The sequence below is a fragment of the Xenopus laevis genome, chromosome 6L, assembly GCF_017654675.1.
Source record: "Xenopus laevis strain J_2021 chromosome 6L, Xenopus_laevis_v10.1, whole genome shotgun sequence".
Taxonomy (NCBI): domain Eukaryota; kingdom Metazoa; phylum Chordata; class Amphibia; order Anura; family Pipidae; genus Xenopus; species Xenopus laevis.
Genome location: NC_054381.1, coordinates 63,238,636 through 63,256,009, shown reverse-complemented (window position 1 = coordinate 63,256,009; position 17,374 = coordinate 63,238,636). Strand labels below are relative to the sequence as shown.

Below are 17,374 nucleotides of genomic sequence, written 5' to 3'. Positions count from 1 at the left end.
TAATACTGTATGTTCGGAAGCTACTATTATACTATTTTCTCTGGGATGCTCTTGGGGAAAATGCAGCAACTACAAAAGGAAACACTGTGCAGAAAGGGATAGTTACATCTGTCATAACCATACAAAGTACTATAAGTGTATATTATTTACCTACTACTAACATTTCAGCAGCACATAATGTTAAAGATAATGGGAACAAGTATTTAGAAAATGTTATATTTCAGATGAAGTCTTGTTTAAAAAAAAAAAGTTGTTGATAGACATTAACTTTCAAACTTTGTTTCAAACACCCATATTTCAAGAAATATCATCAAGTCCCAAATCAGTCTTCAGAATCAGAACAAAAACGATTAGCATTTATTTTACATGAATGTTATGATATTTAGTAGCCAGTAGTTCCATGAAGCAATACGTAATAACTAAGAAGACATTCGCTCGACAGATTTTTTTTTACCATTTTTGCAGATAGGACAGCACTGCTCTGGCTCATACACAGGATCCACACAATCCGTCTGAGGACATGCTGACACCGTACACATTACTTCACCGTTGGCATCGCACCGACATTTCTCACAGGGAGATACCTGAAATATACACAATTTCATTACTATGTTTTGGAACAGATGCTAATTTTGTACCCCTGGCTTACGCTAGAGAATACTGAATGAAGATTTCAGCATTTAAGCCATTGCTGATTATCTCAATTTTCTCAAGACTTGTGTTAGAATACTTTTTACTTAAAATGGCAATAATATTTATACATCTGTACCAAATAATCACACAAAAAGCATACACTGTGAAAAATATTGTATTGGGCTTTTGACTATTATTTATTTAATAACACCTTGCATCTTAGTGATCACATTGGTCTCATGGGGACATGCAAAGATCTGAGGGCTTAGAGGGACATGAAAACAGAAGGGCTAATTTATGTCTGCAGGCTCAGTGGAAAACTTGCACTTTTCCCTGCAATGAGTTACATCTGAAACCACTTTCATTAAAGGTATTTAAGTCCAAATTCGCTTTTCTCAATTCTTTAGAGTTGCGCTCATTGCTGATCAGTCCTTTCTGCCTTCTGTTCAGAATTGAGCTCTGCTGCGGTTACTAATGCACTGTGCAAACCCTTGAACTACTGTCACCTAATGACCAGATGGTAGCTCCAGGGTTTCTTCAGAACCCTTTGTCAATAGACGCAGAAATCTTGCATCTAACGAATTGGGCTCAGGTGTCATTCAAACTCTGAACACCAAAACTGATGCCAGGCAGACTTAAATTATTTGAAACTACTGTGTCTGATTTGCGACAAAGCACATGTGCAGTTGCACCCATTTTGACAAATCAGACATAGTAAAACGCCTGATTCAATGTTCACGTTGTGTCTGCAATGTCGCTAGGATTCTGGGGGGAAAATTCTGCATTGTGGGAAAAAACATTGTGTGTGAAATTTCACACTAAGTTAAGTGATGCACCCTAATATTTCTAGTCAATTATCATTTTTAACCACCACTCATCCTCAATATGAGTGCCACAATCAGAGGCACAGATAAGTAGTGAATAGCTGTGGGATGGACAGGGACTGGGAGTTTCACTGCAAGAAAAGCTTCGATAAGTAATACACGTATCCAGAGAAAAACAAAAAAGCAAGGCCTGCCATTTTTGCTCATAATCGTACCAGTACTTTTATTTACTCTGGTTAATTTTTGCCAGCATTTTGTCTTTCTCATTTAATTTAATGTGGAAAATATTGTTTTCCCATAAAAATGTTGTAACCCCACCATGTACTGTCCTTTGTGTGCCCCATTCTCTCCTGACTGCTCTTCTTATACAAACATGCCTTCTGAAAGTCATTTGGCGCTTTTGCATGATGTAGCATGAGAGCATCAAACACTAGGAAGGACTTCAATTAGCATGATTATCTTGAAGAGCCAGATTAAATAAAATCCCTGTTATTTTATGTCTACAGTATATGTCTGCATTTTTATTGCTTTGTCTGTTTTGTTCTCTTTTAGGGTAGGGACACACTGGGCGATTTGGGGAGATTTAGTCGCCTGGCGACTAATCGCAGCGACTTTTCTTCCCCTCACTCTGCGCCTGGATAAAATGAAAAGTCGCCGGCGCTAATCACACACGGCGATTCGTTTTCCGAAGTCGCCCGAAGTTGCCTCACGAGGAAACTTCGGGCGACTTCGGAAAACGAATCGCCGCGTGTGATTAGCGCAGGCGATTTTTCATTTTAGCCAGGTGCAGAGCGAGGGGAGGCATTCGGGGAAGATTGGTCCCCAAATCGCCCAGTGTGTCCCTACCCTTAGCATGTGTGTAGCACCATCTTACTTAAATCACCATCACCAGCTGCAATCATGGAACAGTTTACCTTAAAGGGGATCAGTCACCCAAAAAAATTATTTAAAATCCTATTTTATCACATTAGTCAAGCAAAATTGACTTTAATTACACTGTATAAATTACCTGAATCTTGTTTCCTTTGGTCTTGGAATTCATAATTATAGCAAGAGGGCAGGAGACATTTTGCGGATACTGTTATTAAGGCAAGCCTTGCATCATCTCAGAATCCTGTTTGTGCATCAGAATGGGGGACCTGATGTCCATCCCCATGCCCTGGCTACACAATTAAATGGTGAAGAGAACGGGGGGGGGAGTGGGGAGTGCAGTGACATCTGGAAAGTGCTGAATATAGTCAGTTATGTAATGTAGTAATAATGTATAAATGTAGTATGTAATGTAGTAGTAATGTATAAAGGCTGGGGTGACTTGATGTCTAACATCAACTTCCTGCTTTGCATCTCTCTTTTCCAATGATTGGTTGCCAGGCAGTAACTGATGAGTGACTTGAGGGGGGGCACATAGGTCATAACTGTTGCTTTTTAATGCTGAGGATCTATTGCAAACTCACTGAACAGTTATGTCCCATGTGACCCCCTTAATGTCAATGACTAACTCAGAGTTAGAGAGCTGAAAAGCAGGAAGTTGTGTTTTGTCCTGTTAGACATCCAAACATTACATTTTTGGCTAATTAATTATACTAGAAACATTTTTTATTTTGCACAGTCTATCTATTTACCCAGTTTTTATTTTTACACTGAACTGTTCCTTTAAAGGCTTCTTCAGTTATGACTGACTAAGCTTAACACATTTGGTTTTAATACACTTACAAGCCTATGCCTCAGGTTTTTTTTCTATATTAAAAGGCACATGGGTACTAAAGTAAAATCTTTCTTGCAAAACAACCAATGTTATTTGTTTTATAAACTGATATAATTGCTCCTACATTCCTCAATAGTTTTTAATCACAATGCACATTTAGTAACAATATATTACTGAATTTATTCGCTTTATTTGCTTATTCACTGCACCAGTGTCAGAGGCCCTATTTGACTAGAGGCAACATGGGTGCAATGATATGTGATGTGATACTTGACAAATATTTGTATTAATATAACAGAGTACAACAAAACATGTAAAAATGAGTCTTGAAATAATAGAACAATTTTTATAAAAAAAAAAACAAAACATGAAAATAGTTAATAATCTTGGTTGGAGTTGTCAACATGGACAGCATGCTGGTGCAGTGGTTAATATTGCCACCTCAGAGTGTTGGGGACTTGGGTTTAATTCTGATCAGATATTGAGTTTATATGTTATCCTTTTGCATGCATTTCCTAGGGGTGCTCTAGTTTCATTCAAAGCCCCAAACATAGTGATAGGTAAATCTCCTTCTCATGAAACAGGTAATTTATATAAAACTGACCCTTGATTGTATGTGTGTTTGCAAACAGATAGACATTAAGATCCACTTGGGAACATACAATAACTAATGAGGTAGATATAGCTCTTTGTAAAGTATATCAAAATAATATAATTTATAATACACTGAATCCACTGTAACCAATGGCATTGTATCACTGTATTTAATCATGCATTTGTAGAGTAATGAATCAAAACTTTCCAGCCCTACCACCTAATGCCAATGTATAATTCTGCGACTACTAATGTAAAACATATGTATATAGCTGCACATGAGATAAATTGATTATTTGGCTGGCTTGTAAAATGTTTCTTACTTATATTTTAAAGGAATTAAATCCATGCTCAATCTTGTTTAGAGACATTTTGGTAAATTTCATGTCTTCTGCTTCAAATGTGTTTCACGATTAATGTTAGATTTAAAGGAAGGTGAACAAAAATCAATATTTTTTCCGTTCTCTTCCGGGGATTGTAACTCTTCTGGAATGTAACTAGATTGCAGTCTCTAAAGGTAATTCTCATTCTTGGGGACTTTCCTTTGTTTCAATTTTTGTTTCTGAAATATGGTTAAAAACTCTTCAATAACTCTCAAATCCAAGAACATTTAGCATTTTAACTCTTTTAATCCAAACACCTCACAGGTCTCCAAAACCACTTATGTACAAGTCTTTCAAATATGATTAATCCTTTGCATGTCATGGATGTTTGATCTTTCTATGCCAAGTATTTGTATAATGCCTCCATCCAAGCGAATCCAGGGGAACACTTCAGAGGGACAGTTAGGGTTCAGCATTGTGTGTTAGTATTTTATAACAATACAGTTTCTATATAAAAAAAACTATATAGTGAATAATGTACTGTTGTAAAATATAGGGATATTATAAATCACCAAGGAGTTCCTGTGATTTATAATATCCTTTTTTCCAGTGAATAATATGTCATCACTGAGGTTCAGTGAGTAAAAACCATCATTAACTGATGACATAATAATTTTCAGGATATAGGTGACTCTTGTGTATTTTATATATATATATATACACCTTTTGCATTAATCGAGTGCTGCTTCATTCATTTCTACTATATATATATATATATATATATATATATATATATATATATATATATATATATATATATATATATATATATATACTCATTCTAGCGGCTGGAGCACTCTTAATCCATTAGGCAATTGCCCGGGTGCAGGTTATAATCAATCATACATAGAGCAAACAAAAAACCGCACACACAGGACTTATGAAGTGCAAAAAATAAAAAATTTATTGCAACGTTTCGGCTCCTGTACTCAAGCCTTCTTCAGGTGAAGAAGGCTCGAGTACAGGAGCCGAAACGTTGCAATAAATTTTTTATTTTTTTGCACTTCATAAGTCCTGTGTGTGCGTTTTTTTGTTTGCTCTATATATATATATATATATATATATATATATAGATAGATAGATAGATAGATAGATAGATAGATAGATAGATAGATAGATAGATAGATAGATAGATAGATAGATAGATAGATAGATAGATAGATAGATAGATATATACACATACACACACACACACAATTTGGGAACAGAAGGACCCGCACTTCACTTTTCAATGCATTGAAAATAAAACACATTTAGTTCATAACAAAATGGAGCGCGGGTCCTTCTGTTAAACTATATATATCCACACCACAAGGACCAAAATGTTAGACTTTGGTATAGTGTGTTTAAAATCAAAGGTTACAATTTTAAAAGGCCAGTGGCAATATATATATATATATATATATATATATATATACACTGTATGAATAAATGATGTCAAAATCTTGAGTGTGGCCAGGAAAACTGTGGATGCTTCTCAATGGTTGTTGCTAACTAAACTTCCAATAATTATTGTAATGCTCGAACTGATCAATGTGTGTATCTGCATTATTTGCACTCTGAAATGGATTGTGGTTTATTTTATTGCCTCTTTAATGTGCATTTGAACTTAATTTCAGTTGGTATGGTAGACTAATTGCCAAGTCATTATTTACCATTGAAACCGTCAAAAGAATAATGTTATGGCTTCAATATCAATGTTTCATAATAATCATATAATAATAATAACAATTGTTTCTTATTCATACAACAATGGCATTATCTCAGTGTGACACTGACACATTTAATGTGGAAATTAGGGTCTTAGATCCAAGACCCGATTTAGGTATTGGTGTTGGACAAAACAATAAAAATCATGCAAATGTAATTGGCTGCAATTAAAATAAAAATTAAAACCACATTTAACAATTGTGTAATGGAAGCACTAACTGAGGGCAGTATTGCTTTGAGAGTAATACAGCCTCCTGATGGTACTGCACAACATTTCACAAGGATCATGTGAGCCCTGTGCTTACCACAGTGATTGTGATAACTAAAATGTGTTGGCATGATCTTTTCTGTTTTATTGTTATTAACTGTAAACCAATGCCTCACACAGTGCTTGCCCGAAAGCCAATTCACACTTTTAAAAAGGTCTGGTGTCAGCAGCTGTCTGCTATAGACTCCATTTGAACCAAATAAGTCAAATCTTTTAAAAATGATTCCCCTTTTCTAAAACAGCACCTTGTACTTGATCCTAACTTAGCTATCATTAATCCTTATTGAAGGCATAACAATACTATTGGGTTTATTTTATGTTTAAGATGATTTTTAGCAGACTTAAGGTATGGAGATCCATATTACGGAAAGACCCCTTATCTGGAAAAGCCAAGGTCCCGAGCATTCTGGATAACAGGTCCCATACCATAGTGGCACACAGACAGAGATATGTTTTTTTTATGCTTGTGTTTCTTTGTGTTTTTTTTTATGACAAGAGTCACATGGACAATTAAAGCCATTTACTGTGGCTCTGTTTGATGAATAAACTCATTGTCTTCTTCACTAGGGGAAGGTAGGGGAGAATCAGAACTCAGAGTAATGATGTACAACACTGGCCATACAGTAGTTATGTATATCAGGAAAAAGAGGTTTCAAGTAAATTAAAGATGTGCTTGAATCCTGAATTCTAAGGGAAGGTTGCATGTATCTATCCATCTATCTATCTCTCTATCTCTCTATCTCTCTATCTATCTTTCTATCTATCTATCATCTATCATATATCTATCCTGGGGTGAATAAGCATCAGTATTTAACGCTGTATTTATCTTGCATTTAGAGCTGTGTTTCTCACTGTGTCCACAGTTATCTGTGTAATCAGAAAAAACAAATCGCAGGAGGTAAAAAGAACCACTGGGCAAGAAGGAAATCAAGGAACTATGCATACGTTTTGCATACCAAATTAGAGCCTGAATAATGGATTCTGAAAATAGCTCAAAAAGCATAACTTTCAACTTAATAAAATAATGTACAAATCCTGTTTTCATCCTAAAAACAAAAATAAAATCTCAAGCTGCAATTATTTGGTGTATGACTGTAGACGGCATGTAAAAATACGAAATAACAGTTAAGGAAACACTAGATAATAGTGCTGAACCGGCTAAGCACTATAGTAAAGTCTAGACACAAATTTAAATAAGTAATGCAGCAACACTGGTATCAATTTATAGTGTGATACGAGGAAAAGCTTTTGCAACATCTATTCACCTCTCTGATCAGAAAGAATGCTATTTAAATACATTTAGTGTTTTGTGGTGTGGATATGCAGTCTAATTTAATAAAGGAATACATAAGCAGAACATGTATTATTCCATTTTTTCATTTACATGAAGCTATGGTGTACAAGTTGAATGTATGCACGCTCATTGAATATTCTATCATTTTTGCCTGCATTCTGGTGCAGATATGGACATAAATAAATTATTTTTATCTTTTAAATAGCTAAATAGCTCTGTTTTATAACTGATACTATATTATGGCTGATACTGTATTATGACTGATACTCAAATACTAAAATGACTTTTTGTGTTAAAATTATCATCTGGTATATTGGGATTTCATTTATTTACAAAGGACCAATCTGTGTGATAATCGCAAATTTCATACAATTTGACTCATCTTCTATTTATCATTGTCATAGCTCATATTGATATTCCAAAGAAGACATGATACAAAACTGACTAACAATCTGCTTTATACATTATTACTAATTCTAGCAGGATAGTAGAAACATAATTAAGACATCAGCCTTTTAGTTCAGGAGAAGCCATTACAGGGTAGCAGAATATGTGGTGGTTTTAAAAACTGAACATATTCCAGCATACCCCAGCTTGAACCTAACACATACAGTTAGAGCACAGGTTACTGCAATATAATCAGGAATCATTTATGCTTTTTCCTGGATAAGTTAGTCCCCACAGCGAGAGACATGACTGTTCACTCACATGTTGCTAGGAAACTGGTGCAGCATTGCAATGCCTATTAAACAAGTACCCTTGTACTATAATAGTATTATGGTTTATACTTATGATTTAAATGGCTTATGTTACACTAGATGCAATGTTTGTTCCAGATTTTGTTATTCATAGCAGTCAATTAGAAGGATTTTTTGTATTGAGTTGTAGTTCCATATAGTTGTGTTTATTGTCAAATCTTCAGGTTGGCCAACATAAAACGATTAAAACAAAAATATAAATTAATATAAACACTTTTATATAATGGCTTTATCAGACATTTTAAAACCCCATTAAAAGTCAGTTAGTGGAGCTGCAATTGAATTGGAGGGCTGGAAAAGATGTAACAACCAGAGGCCACATTTGACAAGAGGCAAAAGTGCAAGCAACATACACAGTAAATTTACATTGTTGCATTTCATATTGCAGCAGCACTAAATACTTGCAAAATTTGCAAAAATGTTTATAATCTTATTTATGAAGGTTCAATCTAATGTATCTTTCAAACATCTACTTCCTGCTTTTAAACTAACAGAGTAATATAATAATTCACATTAATAAAATGTCAGTAATTTTCCATCAGGTCAAATAGCGTATAGCAACATATTACTACTTCTACATATTACTACTACTACTACTACAATAATAATAACTATAATTGTACTAATTATAATAATACTTATTATTACACAGCTTATACAATAAATGGGTGTTTACATTTAATATCGGAAAACACACAAAAAACACCACAACCCAATCCAAGAGGTAAAAAGGCCCTGTCCAAAAGAGCTTATCATACTGAAGAGCGATTTAATTTTTCAACTGACAAAAATTATACAGATATGTGACCTGTTATACAGAAAGCTTGGGACCTGGGGTTTTCCAGATAACGGAACTTTTCGTAATTTGGATCTTCATACTTAAGGGGTTTTATTTACGAAAATCTGAATTGATCTCATATTTTATTTAAAAAAAACACAACCAAACTCCCATGCCCGATTTTAGCTTATTTTAAAAACTTGGTTTAATTTGATCGAAGAAAATCTCGACAAAATGGAGAGAAAACGTGAATTTCAGCATTTTTTCCAGAATCGACTGTACAAGGTACTGCTTTATTAGTACAGAGAAAAAGGAAATCATTTTAACAATTGATTTTATGGATAAAATAGAGTCTATGGAGACAACATTTCCATGATACAGAGCTTTCTGACACAGGATTTCTGAATAAAGGATCGCATACACTACCTGTACAAGGTACTGTTTTATTATTACAGAGAAAAAGGAGATGATTTTCCTGTAATTTGGAGCTTTTGGATCCCTTATTTCTAGTTTAAGAATATATGTCCAATAATAGCTCTCCAACTGGAAGCACAGGGCAGGCTCCTACTCCTCAAGGTTTTTGTAATATCATGCACCACCAGGTCCGACTGAGAATTAAAATAGGCTCTGGCATTTTAGGTACACAGAGGCCCAAACAGCACCCACCAGCCCACTAAATACTGACTATGGCACCTTATAGCAGCCCCTTCAAAATTATATACAAAGTTGCATCACTTTCTCTATTGTTATAGTGGTAAATGAGGCGAATTACACAAAAACAAAACAGTTCAATAGTACTTTATAACATCACACACACGGACAACATGAATGACCATCGCATCCGTTAAATTTCCAAAGCGTGCAAAACATAGAAAAAGCTCATAAATATGTCTCTATCACTTAAAAATATTGTAAAATAATCAACAGAAATAACCCTAAACTGTAAATAAAACTCATTCTACATTTTAAATATCCAATTAAATAGAAGTTAATTTAAAATTTTAATCGCTCAATTATTGTTAAAACATTAGCCCAATAAAGGTCATCCTGTATTTAATATAACGGTCACATTGTGTATTCATATGTATTCATTTAGTCTCAAAAACCCTAAAAGTACAGGATGCATATGCAGATTAAAATGCCAGCACAATTTCTAGGATGCACTCTGGTTAAGAGAAGGTGCACCCATTAATTTCTATCACACATGGACCCTGTTTACATTAAACATATTTCTCCTTGCATACAAATCTTAGAATTCTCTGTGGGTAAAAATCATTATATCCAACTAAGAGGATTGCATGGTTGTGGTAAGACACGGACTATAATAAATGCATGGGGTGGCGTGTATAGATTGATAAATTCTTTTCAGTTTGTATTAGAAACAATTGCCACTGGTAAATCAATTTCCCATCACAGCTGACCTGATATACTGAAGGGTGGACAGGAGTGGAATGATATTACTACATTCCAGTATAGGTGGCATGTTTGGAACAATATGCATTGTTACTGTTTGTGCTCCCAGCTCTAGTAAGCTGTAATTGAGCACCACCTCACCCATGTCTTTCACACCCTCCGTGCCAACCTGTCTTTATCCTTTATCTTTTCAAGACATCAAGACAAAGATGTCCATCTGCAAAAGCATATTCAATGATATCATACAATGTGCTCTCACATAATTGAGTACCATGTTTTTTAATACTAATGTTTTATTTACCACATAGAGTATTTCCATCAATAATTTAAATATACAGCACATGTAAAAAATAAGGTAAATGGATTGTAAGTCTGAATTCTCAACACAACACTATATATATATATATATATATATATATATATATAAATAATATCACTGCATCTACCTCAATTAACATGATTGGCAATATAACATCCCAAGTCATACATAATATTGAATTGCATACAAATTAAGCTCCTAAAGGCTGTTCAGTATCCATAGTTATATTGTGTAGACACAGTTTAGATAATGCGCTATAAGCAGACAATAGCAGTTCTCTTTGTACAGTGTATTTTCTCATCAATTAAATTGAAGGGCACTTTAATTAACTGCATTTTTAAAAAAATAAAAATAAATAAAGGCCTGTATCCTTGCCAAATGGCAGCATTGTTAAGCTTCTACGGTCATAGTTAGGGTGAAGAAAATTTTAAATACCTTTGAACTTTATTTAAGAAATGGTTCTCATTTACAGTACACGTGCATGCAGATCATTTTTCCAAATGCTCTGTAATAAAGCAAGGAGAATCTGCAGTAGTGATAACTGACACATTATATTGGCTACAAGATAAAAGTAATGCAGTGTGAAGGCCTTGGGGTCAATTCAGAGTGTGAATTGTACAGTTCTTCGTTTTTTCTGTCATCATTTGAGCTGACCCTGCCAGTCCTATTGCTTTTATACCTTTGTATCTGCCTTTGTAAGTAAGATATGTATTTGTATAGTAATTACTATAGACTAACCATTCCAATAATATGTAATGAGCCTCATACTTTTCCTAAGACCATCATTTTATTAGATTTTCATATACAGGTATGGGATCTGTTATCTAGAATGCTCCAGACCTGGGGTTTTCCACATAAGGGATATTTCTGTAAACATTAACCTTACGTTTACTAGAAAATCATGTAAATATTAAATAAACCCAATACACTGGTTTTGTTCCAATAAGAATGAATTATATCGTAGTTTGGTTTAAGTACACGGTACTGGTTTATTATTAGAGAGAAAAAGGAAATCCTTTTTAAAAATGTGGACTATTTGTATAAAATAATACTTTGTATATAAAGACCCCTCAGCTTGTGGTCATTTGCAGTGTTCTGGTGCACGTATCTCAGACAACGGTGAGCCGGTAGCTGCGTCAGTGCATATAGTTTAAGCAGCTGATACCGGTAGGATTCTGTTACCCGTAGGGATATTTTATGCGCAACAGGACAATTTATTTATGCGCAACTTGTGGGGCTCATTTATCAACACTGGGCAAATTTGCCCATGGGCAGTTACCTATAGCAACCAATCAGTGATTAGCTTTTTAAAGCCAGCTGTAAGTAGAACAATGAATGCAGCATTTTGATTGGTTGCCATAGATTACTGCCCACGGGCAAATTTGCCCAGCATTGATAAATGACCCCCAGCGGAGTGATTCAGGGGTAGCCCAACTCTACTTGAGAATATCAGCACATTTACAACAGACCCCTAGTGCAGCTGGGTGCCGAAGGCTATATTGGTGCATGCTCTCTGCCAGGATAGCCTAATAGTTCAGATAAAGACATGGGTTCAAAAACCATATGAGCTCTGTCGCAATCTATCCAAAGTGCCGACGGGCAACCTAAAGGCCACAGAATCCCAAACTGGATACTTGCTAGTGGGTACTCCTGCTACTCATAGCCTGCATACGTATTAATAGGGGCTCCTGCTACCCATAGTCTAAATGGGTAGTATTGAGTACTCCTGCTACCCAACATCCAAATGTATGAGGGGTTCTTTATATTGACCAAAAAATGTGGTGTGAGGTTAAAAAAAATCTGTGTGCAGACAGACAACTGGTCAGAAATAGCATGAACAATGCAGTAGTGCTAAATAGCCACGAGGGGCTACAGTATCCAGTCTGAAGATCCATCTGGATTCCATCCTTAGTAGTGATTGGTCCCTGTTCCCCCCCTCTCTAGGGGAGGTTGGAAGTCAATCACCATGCATCTGAAAGTGGGCAGGGGGTGTCCTTTGAGTAGAAAGTGCTTTGCTACTGGCTGTAGTGCTTTACTCTCCTTCAGCCTTACTGATGGATGATCGTTGGTTTCCAATCTGTTCTTTTAGGGTTGTGCAATTTTTCCCCACGTAATATAGGCCACAGAGGCAGGTAATGGTGTATACAACAAATGATGATGTACAACTTAGTCTATGTAGAATTTTGATTATTTTCCCCGTGTGGGAATGAGGGAAATCTGGACCGGTCAATAAGCTTCTGCACGTCACACAGTCTGGGCATTTGTAGCATCCTGTTTTTTTCTTTGTCGTAAGCCAATGTGTAGACTGTGGGGCACATTTACTATTCGTCGAATATCGAAGTTGAAGGATATCATCGCATTTCCTTCGTTCGAACGATCGAAGGAAAAATCATTCGAAGGATTTTAATCCATCGATCTAACGATTTTCCTTCGATCAAAAAAAGCTTGGAAAGCCTATGGGGACCTTCCCCATAGGCTAACATTGGTGCTCGGTAGGTTTTAGGTGGCGAAGTAGGTGGTCAAAGTTTTTTTTCAAGAGACAGTACTTCGACTATCGAATGGTCAAATAGTCGAGAAAATTTTAGTTCGAATCGTTCGAGGTAGCCAATTCGATGGTCGAAGTAGCAAAAAAAAAACTTCGAAATTCAAAGTATTTTTTATTCTAATCCTTCACTCGAGCTAAGTAAATGTGCCCCTGTGTGTGTGTGTGTGTGTGTGTGTGTGTGTGTGTGTGTGTGTATATATATATATATATTTGTATAATCTGAATATCATGTGTAGTCCTTTTCTAGAGATTTGATTCGTTTACTATAGCAGATACAGGTACATTGATCAGTATGCAGCTCAGTGCCCACAAGCTCTGTGATCTATTATGACAAGGAGGAACAAGTCTTTGTCATAGCGAGAGCTTGCATCCAGTAAGTAAGACCTATCTGGGAATATGTAATGTCCCACTAGAACTGATGTATTGATTTCATTACTGACTTAAGGCTTTAGGCTTTCAACCCCATGTATTCTGTTCAGACTCATGTGCATCAAAGGCTGCATGAATAACGATGGTAAAAAATGTCCTTAAATATAATTAGGGCTAAGGTTTTATTTTTTCGTTTTTGTTCTTAATGGACATGTGTAGATTCTGAAATCAGCATCTCAGAGGCATTTGTCAGTGTTGTGCATGCTGAATAGTCATGATCAATTGTAAGAGGACCCAGTAACCTTTTAAAAAATGCTGTCATCTGCTCTGTCATTTCTTCAATTGTTGATGAAAAGAGCAAATATTGCTCAGTGCTTTGCAGTCACATTTGCTTAAGATTTTGCATGTTGATCTTGTTTCTGCTTACATGTTTCAATTTTTTTGACATGCAGAACTTGCTCAACTGGAAATGCAAAAGGTGAATATACAGTAACAGCACAAGTGATCGTTCTAAATTGTAGAAGCAGTGAGCATTAAATCTTACTATTTATGTTGCACCGTATTTCTACCATATGAATACATCATGTTTTAAGGCAGTGCTGTTCAACTTCTGTGGTGTCGAGGGCCCCTCCAGCATTTTGAATGAGGTGTTAAAAGGTGAACAATGTGGTCACTTTCAGTGTGAATAATAGAGGTTTTACAGGTGTGAGTGAACAGTGCAGGACTTTACAGTCTGAATTTGAGTTTTAAACAATATAGGGGCCAGTTAATCTCAGAACTGATACCTTTCAAAGTTTATACAAGGTAAGCAGGCACAGTAGGTCGACTTTCATGTGGGGGGTCACAAAACGGGGGGGGCAGTTGGACAGCACTGTTTAAGGGGGAGCAGGGTGCCTTTACTCAGATTACATTTTTTTCTAAAATATGAATTAGTTATTGTGAAGTACTTCAAATTCTTAAAGGAGTATGTTAGAAAGTATATGACCACCCAGAGAAAGATACGAAAGATTAATAGAGCAGTCTTCACAAAAACAATACATTAGATAAATTTCTTATAGGTCTTCTGTTGGTAGAGGTATTACCACTGTCTACATGGGGAAACTTAGCCCACCATGAAGATACTGTAGAACTAGTTTCTTAACTAGTGTAACCAGTTGGTTCTTAATTGTCACTGTTTGTAATCTTCTGAAGAATATTTTGGCATTTTAAAAATCATTACATTATAATAATGATTATTAAATGCAATAGGCAGATGCACATAGTATTGTGTAAACTATAGCATAACTCACCATTGCTCTTGCTTTGCAGCATACAGTTAATTTTATATGGCATCCATAACGGAGTTAACTTCCAATTGGTATAGATATAAGTTGCTAAGATACACTGCCATCAGTTCCAGGGTTCCCTTGCATCCATTCACCAGAGCAGACTGAAAGGGATTATTAGTGCTTGTCTGAAGTTGCTAAAGAGTTTGTTCAAGCAAGTACCTTTCTGAATAGCATTAATGTGTAGTTAAATTTGCATGAATTTGAGTAGTTTAAAAGTAGTGCATGTTTGTAAATGTCTCCAATATTGAGCTCAATACAATACTATTATTCTTAACCCTTTTATTTCTCTTGTTTAGAAAACTAAGCCCAACAAAGTGCCTTGATCACACAGGCATTCCTTGCTCATGGTCTGTCATTCTGCAGGTACATCTGAGTAAAGTAGAATCTGCCCAGGTCAAGTAAGATAAAGTAATATTCTATAGGACCATCACCCTGTGATATGCTAATGTATTTAGGCAGTTGCTGCTAATTTCTTGCTTTATTGAAACTTGTTTTACAATTGCCTTCTTATGGAAATGACAGATATCTAGAGAAGAGAGATGTGTGCTGTCACAATAGTGTCAATACGCAAATAAAAGTAAATATATGGCTAACCACTAACAAATGAAGCAAAACAATCCAGGCTATTTTATTACCCAAGTCAGCAAAACTTGATTGTCATGAGCACCTTCTACAAGGGAGATGTTCCTGTTCTAGAGAGATTTCAGTGGCTTTGCCTCCTGCTGAGTAAGAGGAATTCAGCAGTGGTGCAATTCTTGATAAGAAGTAGAAGATTCTTTTATTGTTAAACTTATTAGTATAGAAGTATATCATTACTTAAAGCCCTAATGTATCTTATAATATACCACAAAGGCTTCTGTTTTTTCATTATTATAGTCTTTATTTTTGCTAATGTATGTGGAATGCATAATACATAATGTAACTGTGCCAGAAATTCTAACCCACTAAAGAAATGCATCAACAGATTAAAATATCTAAAATAAAAATATGTGCATATTTTAGAGCTTCATGGGTTGAATTGATTCTTAGAAATTGCACACTGTACTGAGGTATATCTTTTGTTTTTATTTATTTTTACAGAATTTTCTGACAAAAATATGGCTAGAGGTTGTATGTTGTATGCTGAGCTTACTGTACTTGCCCAGAGGTTCAATGGTGCTATAACAGTAATGATCCATTATAGAAGCCATGTCTTATATATTTTATATTGTGCAAATATACTGTATGTCATTGGTCCCTAAGCTCAGGTAAATGACAGCAGTACATAGTTGGAAATTTAGCAGAAAAAATTATGGGGAGCTACTGTACGTGGGGCATGTTTGGAGGCACAGAACTACTAAACAGAACTGCTAAAGGACTGTGGTGGCCTTGGGCTGGTACAGAAGCCCAAAATGTAGAATGAACAGTTCAAGCCTAATTTTTTAGTTTCCCTTTAACGCATTAGGAAATTCTTGATATATGCACCATAAAGTACTTATTTTTCTCACTATTCCATTATCTAACTTCACCTTTTCTCTATTATAGTTCCTTTTGTTTAAGGCTGTCCTTCTTCTACAGTCAGTTCTAATAGATCATAGAAATACAGTAATTATCAACTGATTTATATAGTATTTGATTAATGAAGATCGTGTAGAAGTGGCTTTAGGAATTTCAGTACAGGTATGGGACCTGTTATCCAGGATGCTCGGGACCTGGGGTTTTCCGGATAACGGATCTTTCCATAATTTGGGTCTTCATGCCTTAAGTCTACTAGAAATTCATTTAAACATTAAATAAACCCAAAAGGGTTGGTTTTGCTTGCCTGAAACAGGAAACTGTTAGTGTAAGGTCCGCACATTACTAGTCCTTTTGTGTACTTGGCATAACTTAGTCAGTTAGACTGGGTCCTCATTTATAGCAAGGAAGCTGTTTCCTTTTCCAGTGTGAAAGTATTCTGCTGGTAGTTTAGCAACTTGCCAGTAGATGTTCTATTTTATAAAAGGGGAAGTCCCATGTGCTTAGTCTCTTTTGAACTGCACACTTGCTGATGAAAGTGCTGTGGTGCTCCATAGGTCCTGGAACAAAGGAAGGTTCTAGTATAGGTGCAGTTTCGTTAGTCACTCACAGGGGGCATATTTATTATGCTGTGTAAAAAACAGTGGGATAATACACCACACATCACAAGGCTTCTCTGTGTAAAAATTGTGATGCATTTTTCTTAGAGTAACTTCTGCCAGAAGAAATGTAAGAATATGGCTGCAAATCTGGCGTTCACATGGTGTAAAATTACACACACTTGCTGTTTATTTTACACAGCTTTTTACAATTTTTTTATCTGCAAATTTCCTTTTACACTGTATAATAAGTATGTATGCCCCTAGGAGTAAAAGACAGGATCAGGAGTCAGTTAGTAGAGCAGCTAGAAACTCCAACGAGGAGAACAGGCGGGTTAGTACCCGGCAGCATACAAGGCC

At 35.7% G+C, this 17,374-nt stretch overlaps 1 protein-coding gene and 1 long non-coding RNA gene across 2 annotated transcripts in view; one reads left to right on the top strand and one right to left on the bottom strand.

Annotated features, from left to right (window-relative positions):
* Positions 1-1,958, top strand: part of LOC121394636 — a 120,605-nt gene extending 118,647 nt beyond the window's left edge. Inside the window, exon 4 of the long non-coding RNA XR_005961884.1 lies at positions 466-1,958. This is a non-coding gene — a long non-coding RNA (uncharacterized LOC121394636). The remainder of the gene's footprint in view (positions 1-465) is intronic.
* Positions 1-17,374, bottom strand: part of vwc2.L (von Willebrand factor C domain containing 2 L homeolog) — a 207,947-nt gene that overhangs the window by 101,298 nt on the left and 89,275 nt on the right. The window contains exon 3 of the mRNA XM_018267555.2: positions 455-584. Within this exon, the coding sequence (XP_018123044.1) occupies positions 455-584 (130 nt within the window). The remainder of the gene's footprint in view (positions 1-454; positions 585-17,374) is intronic.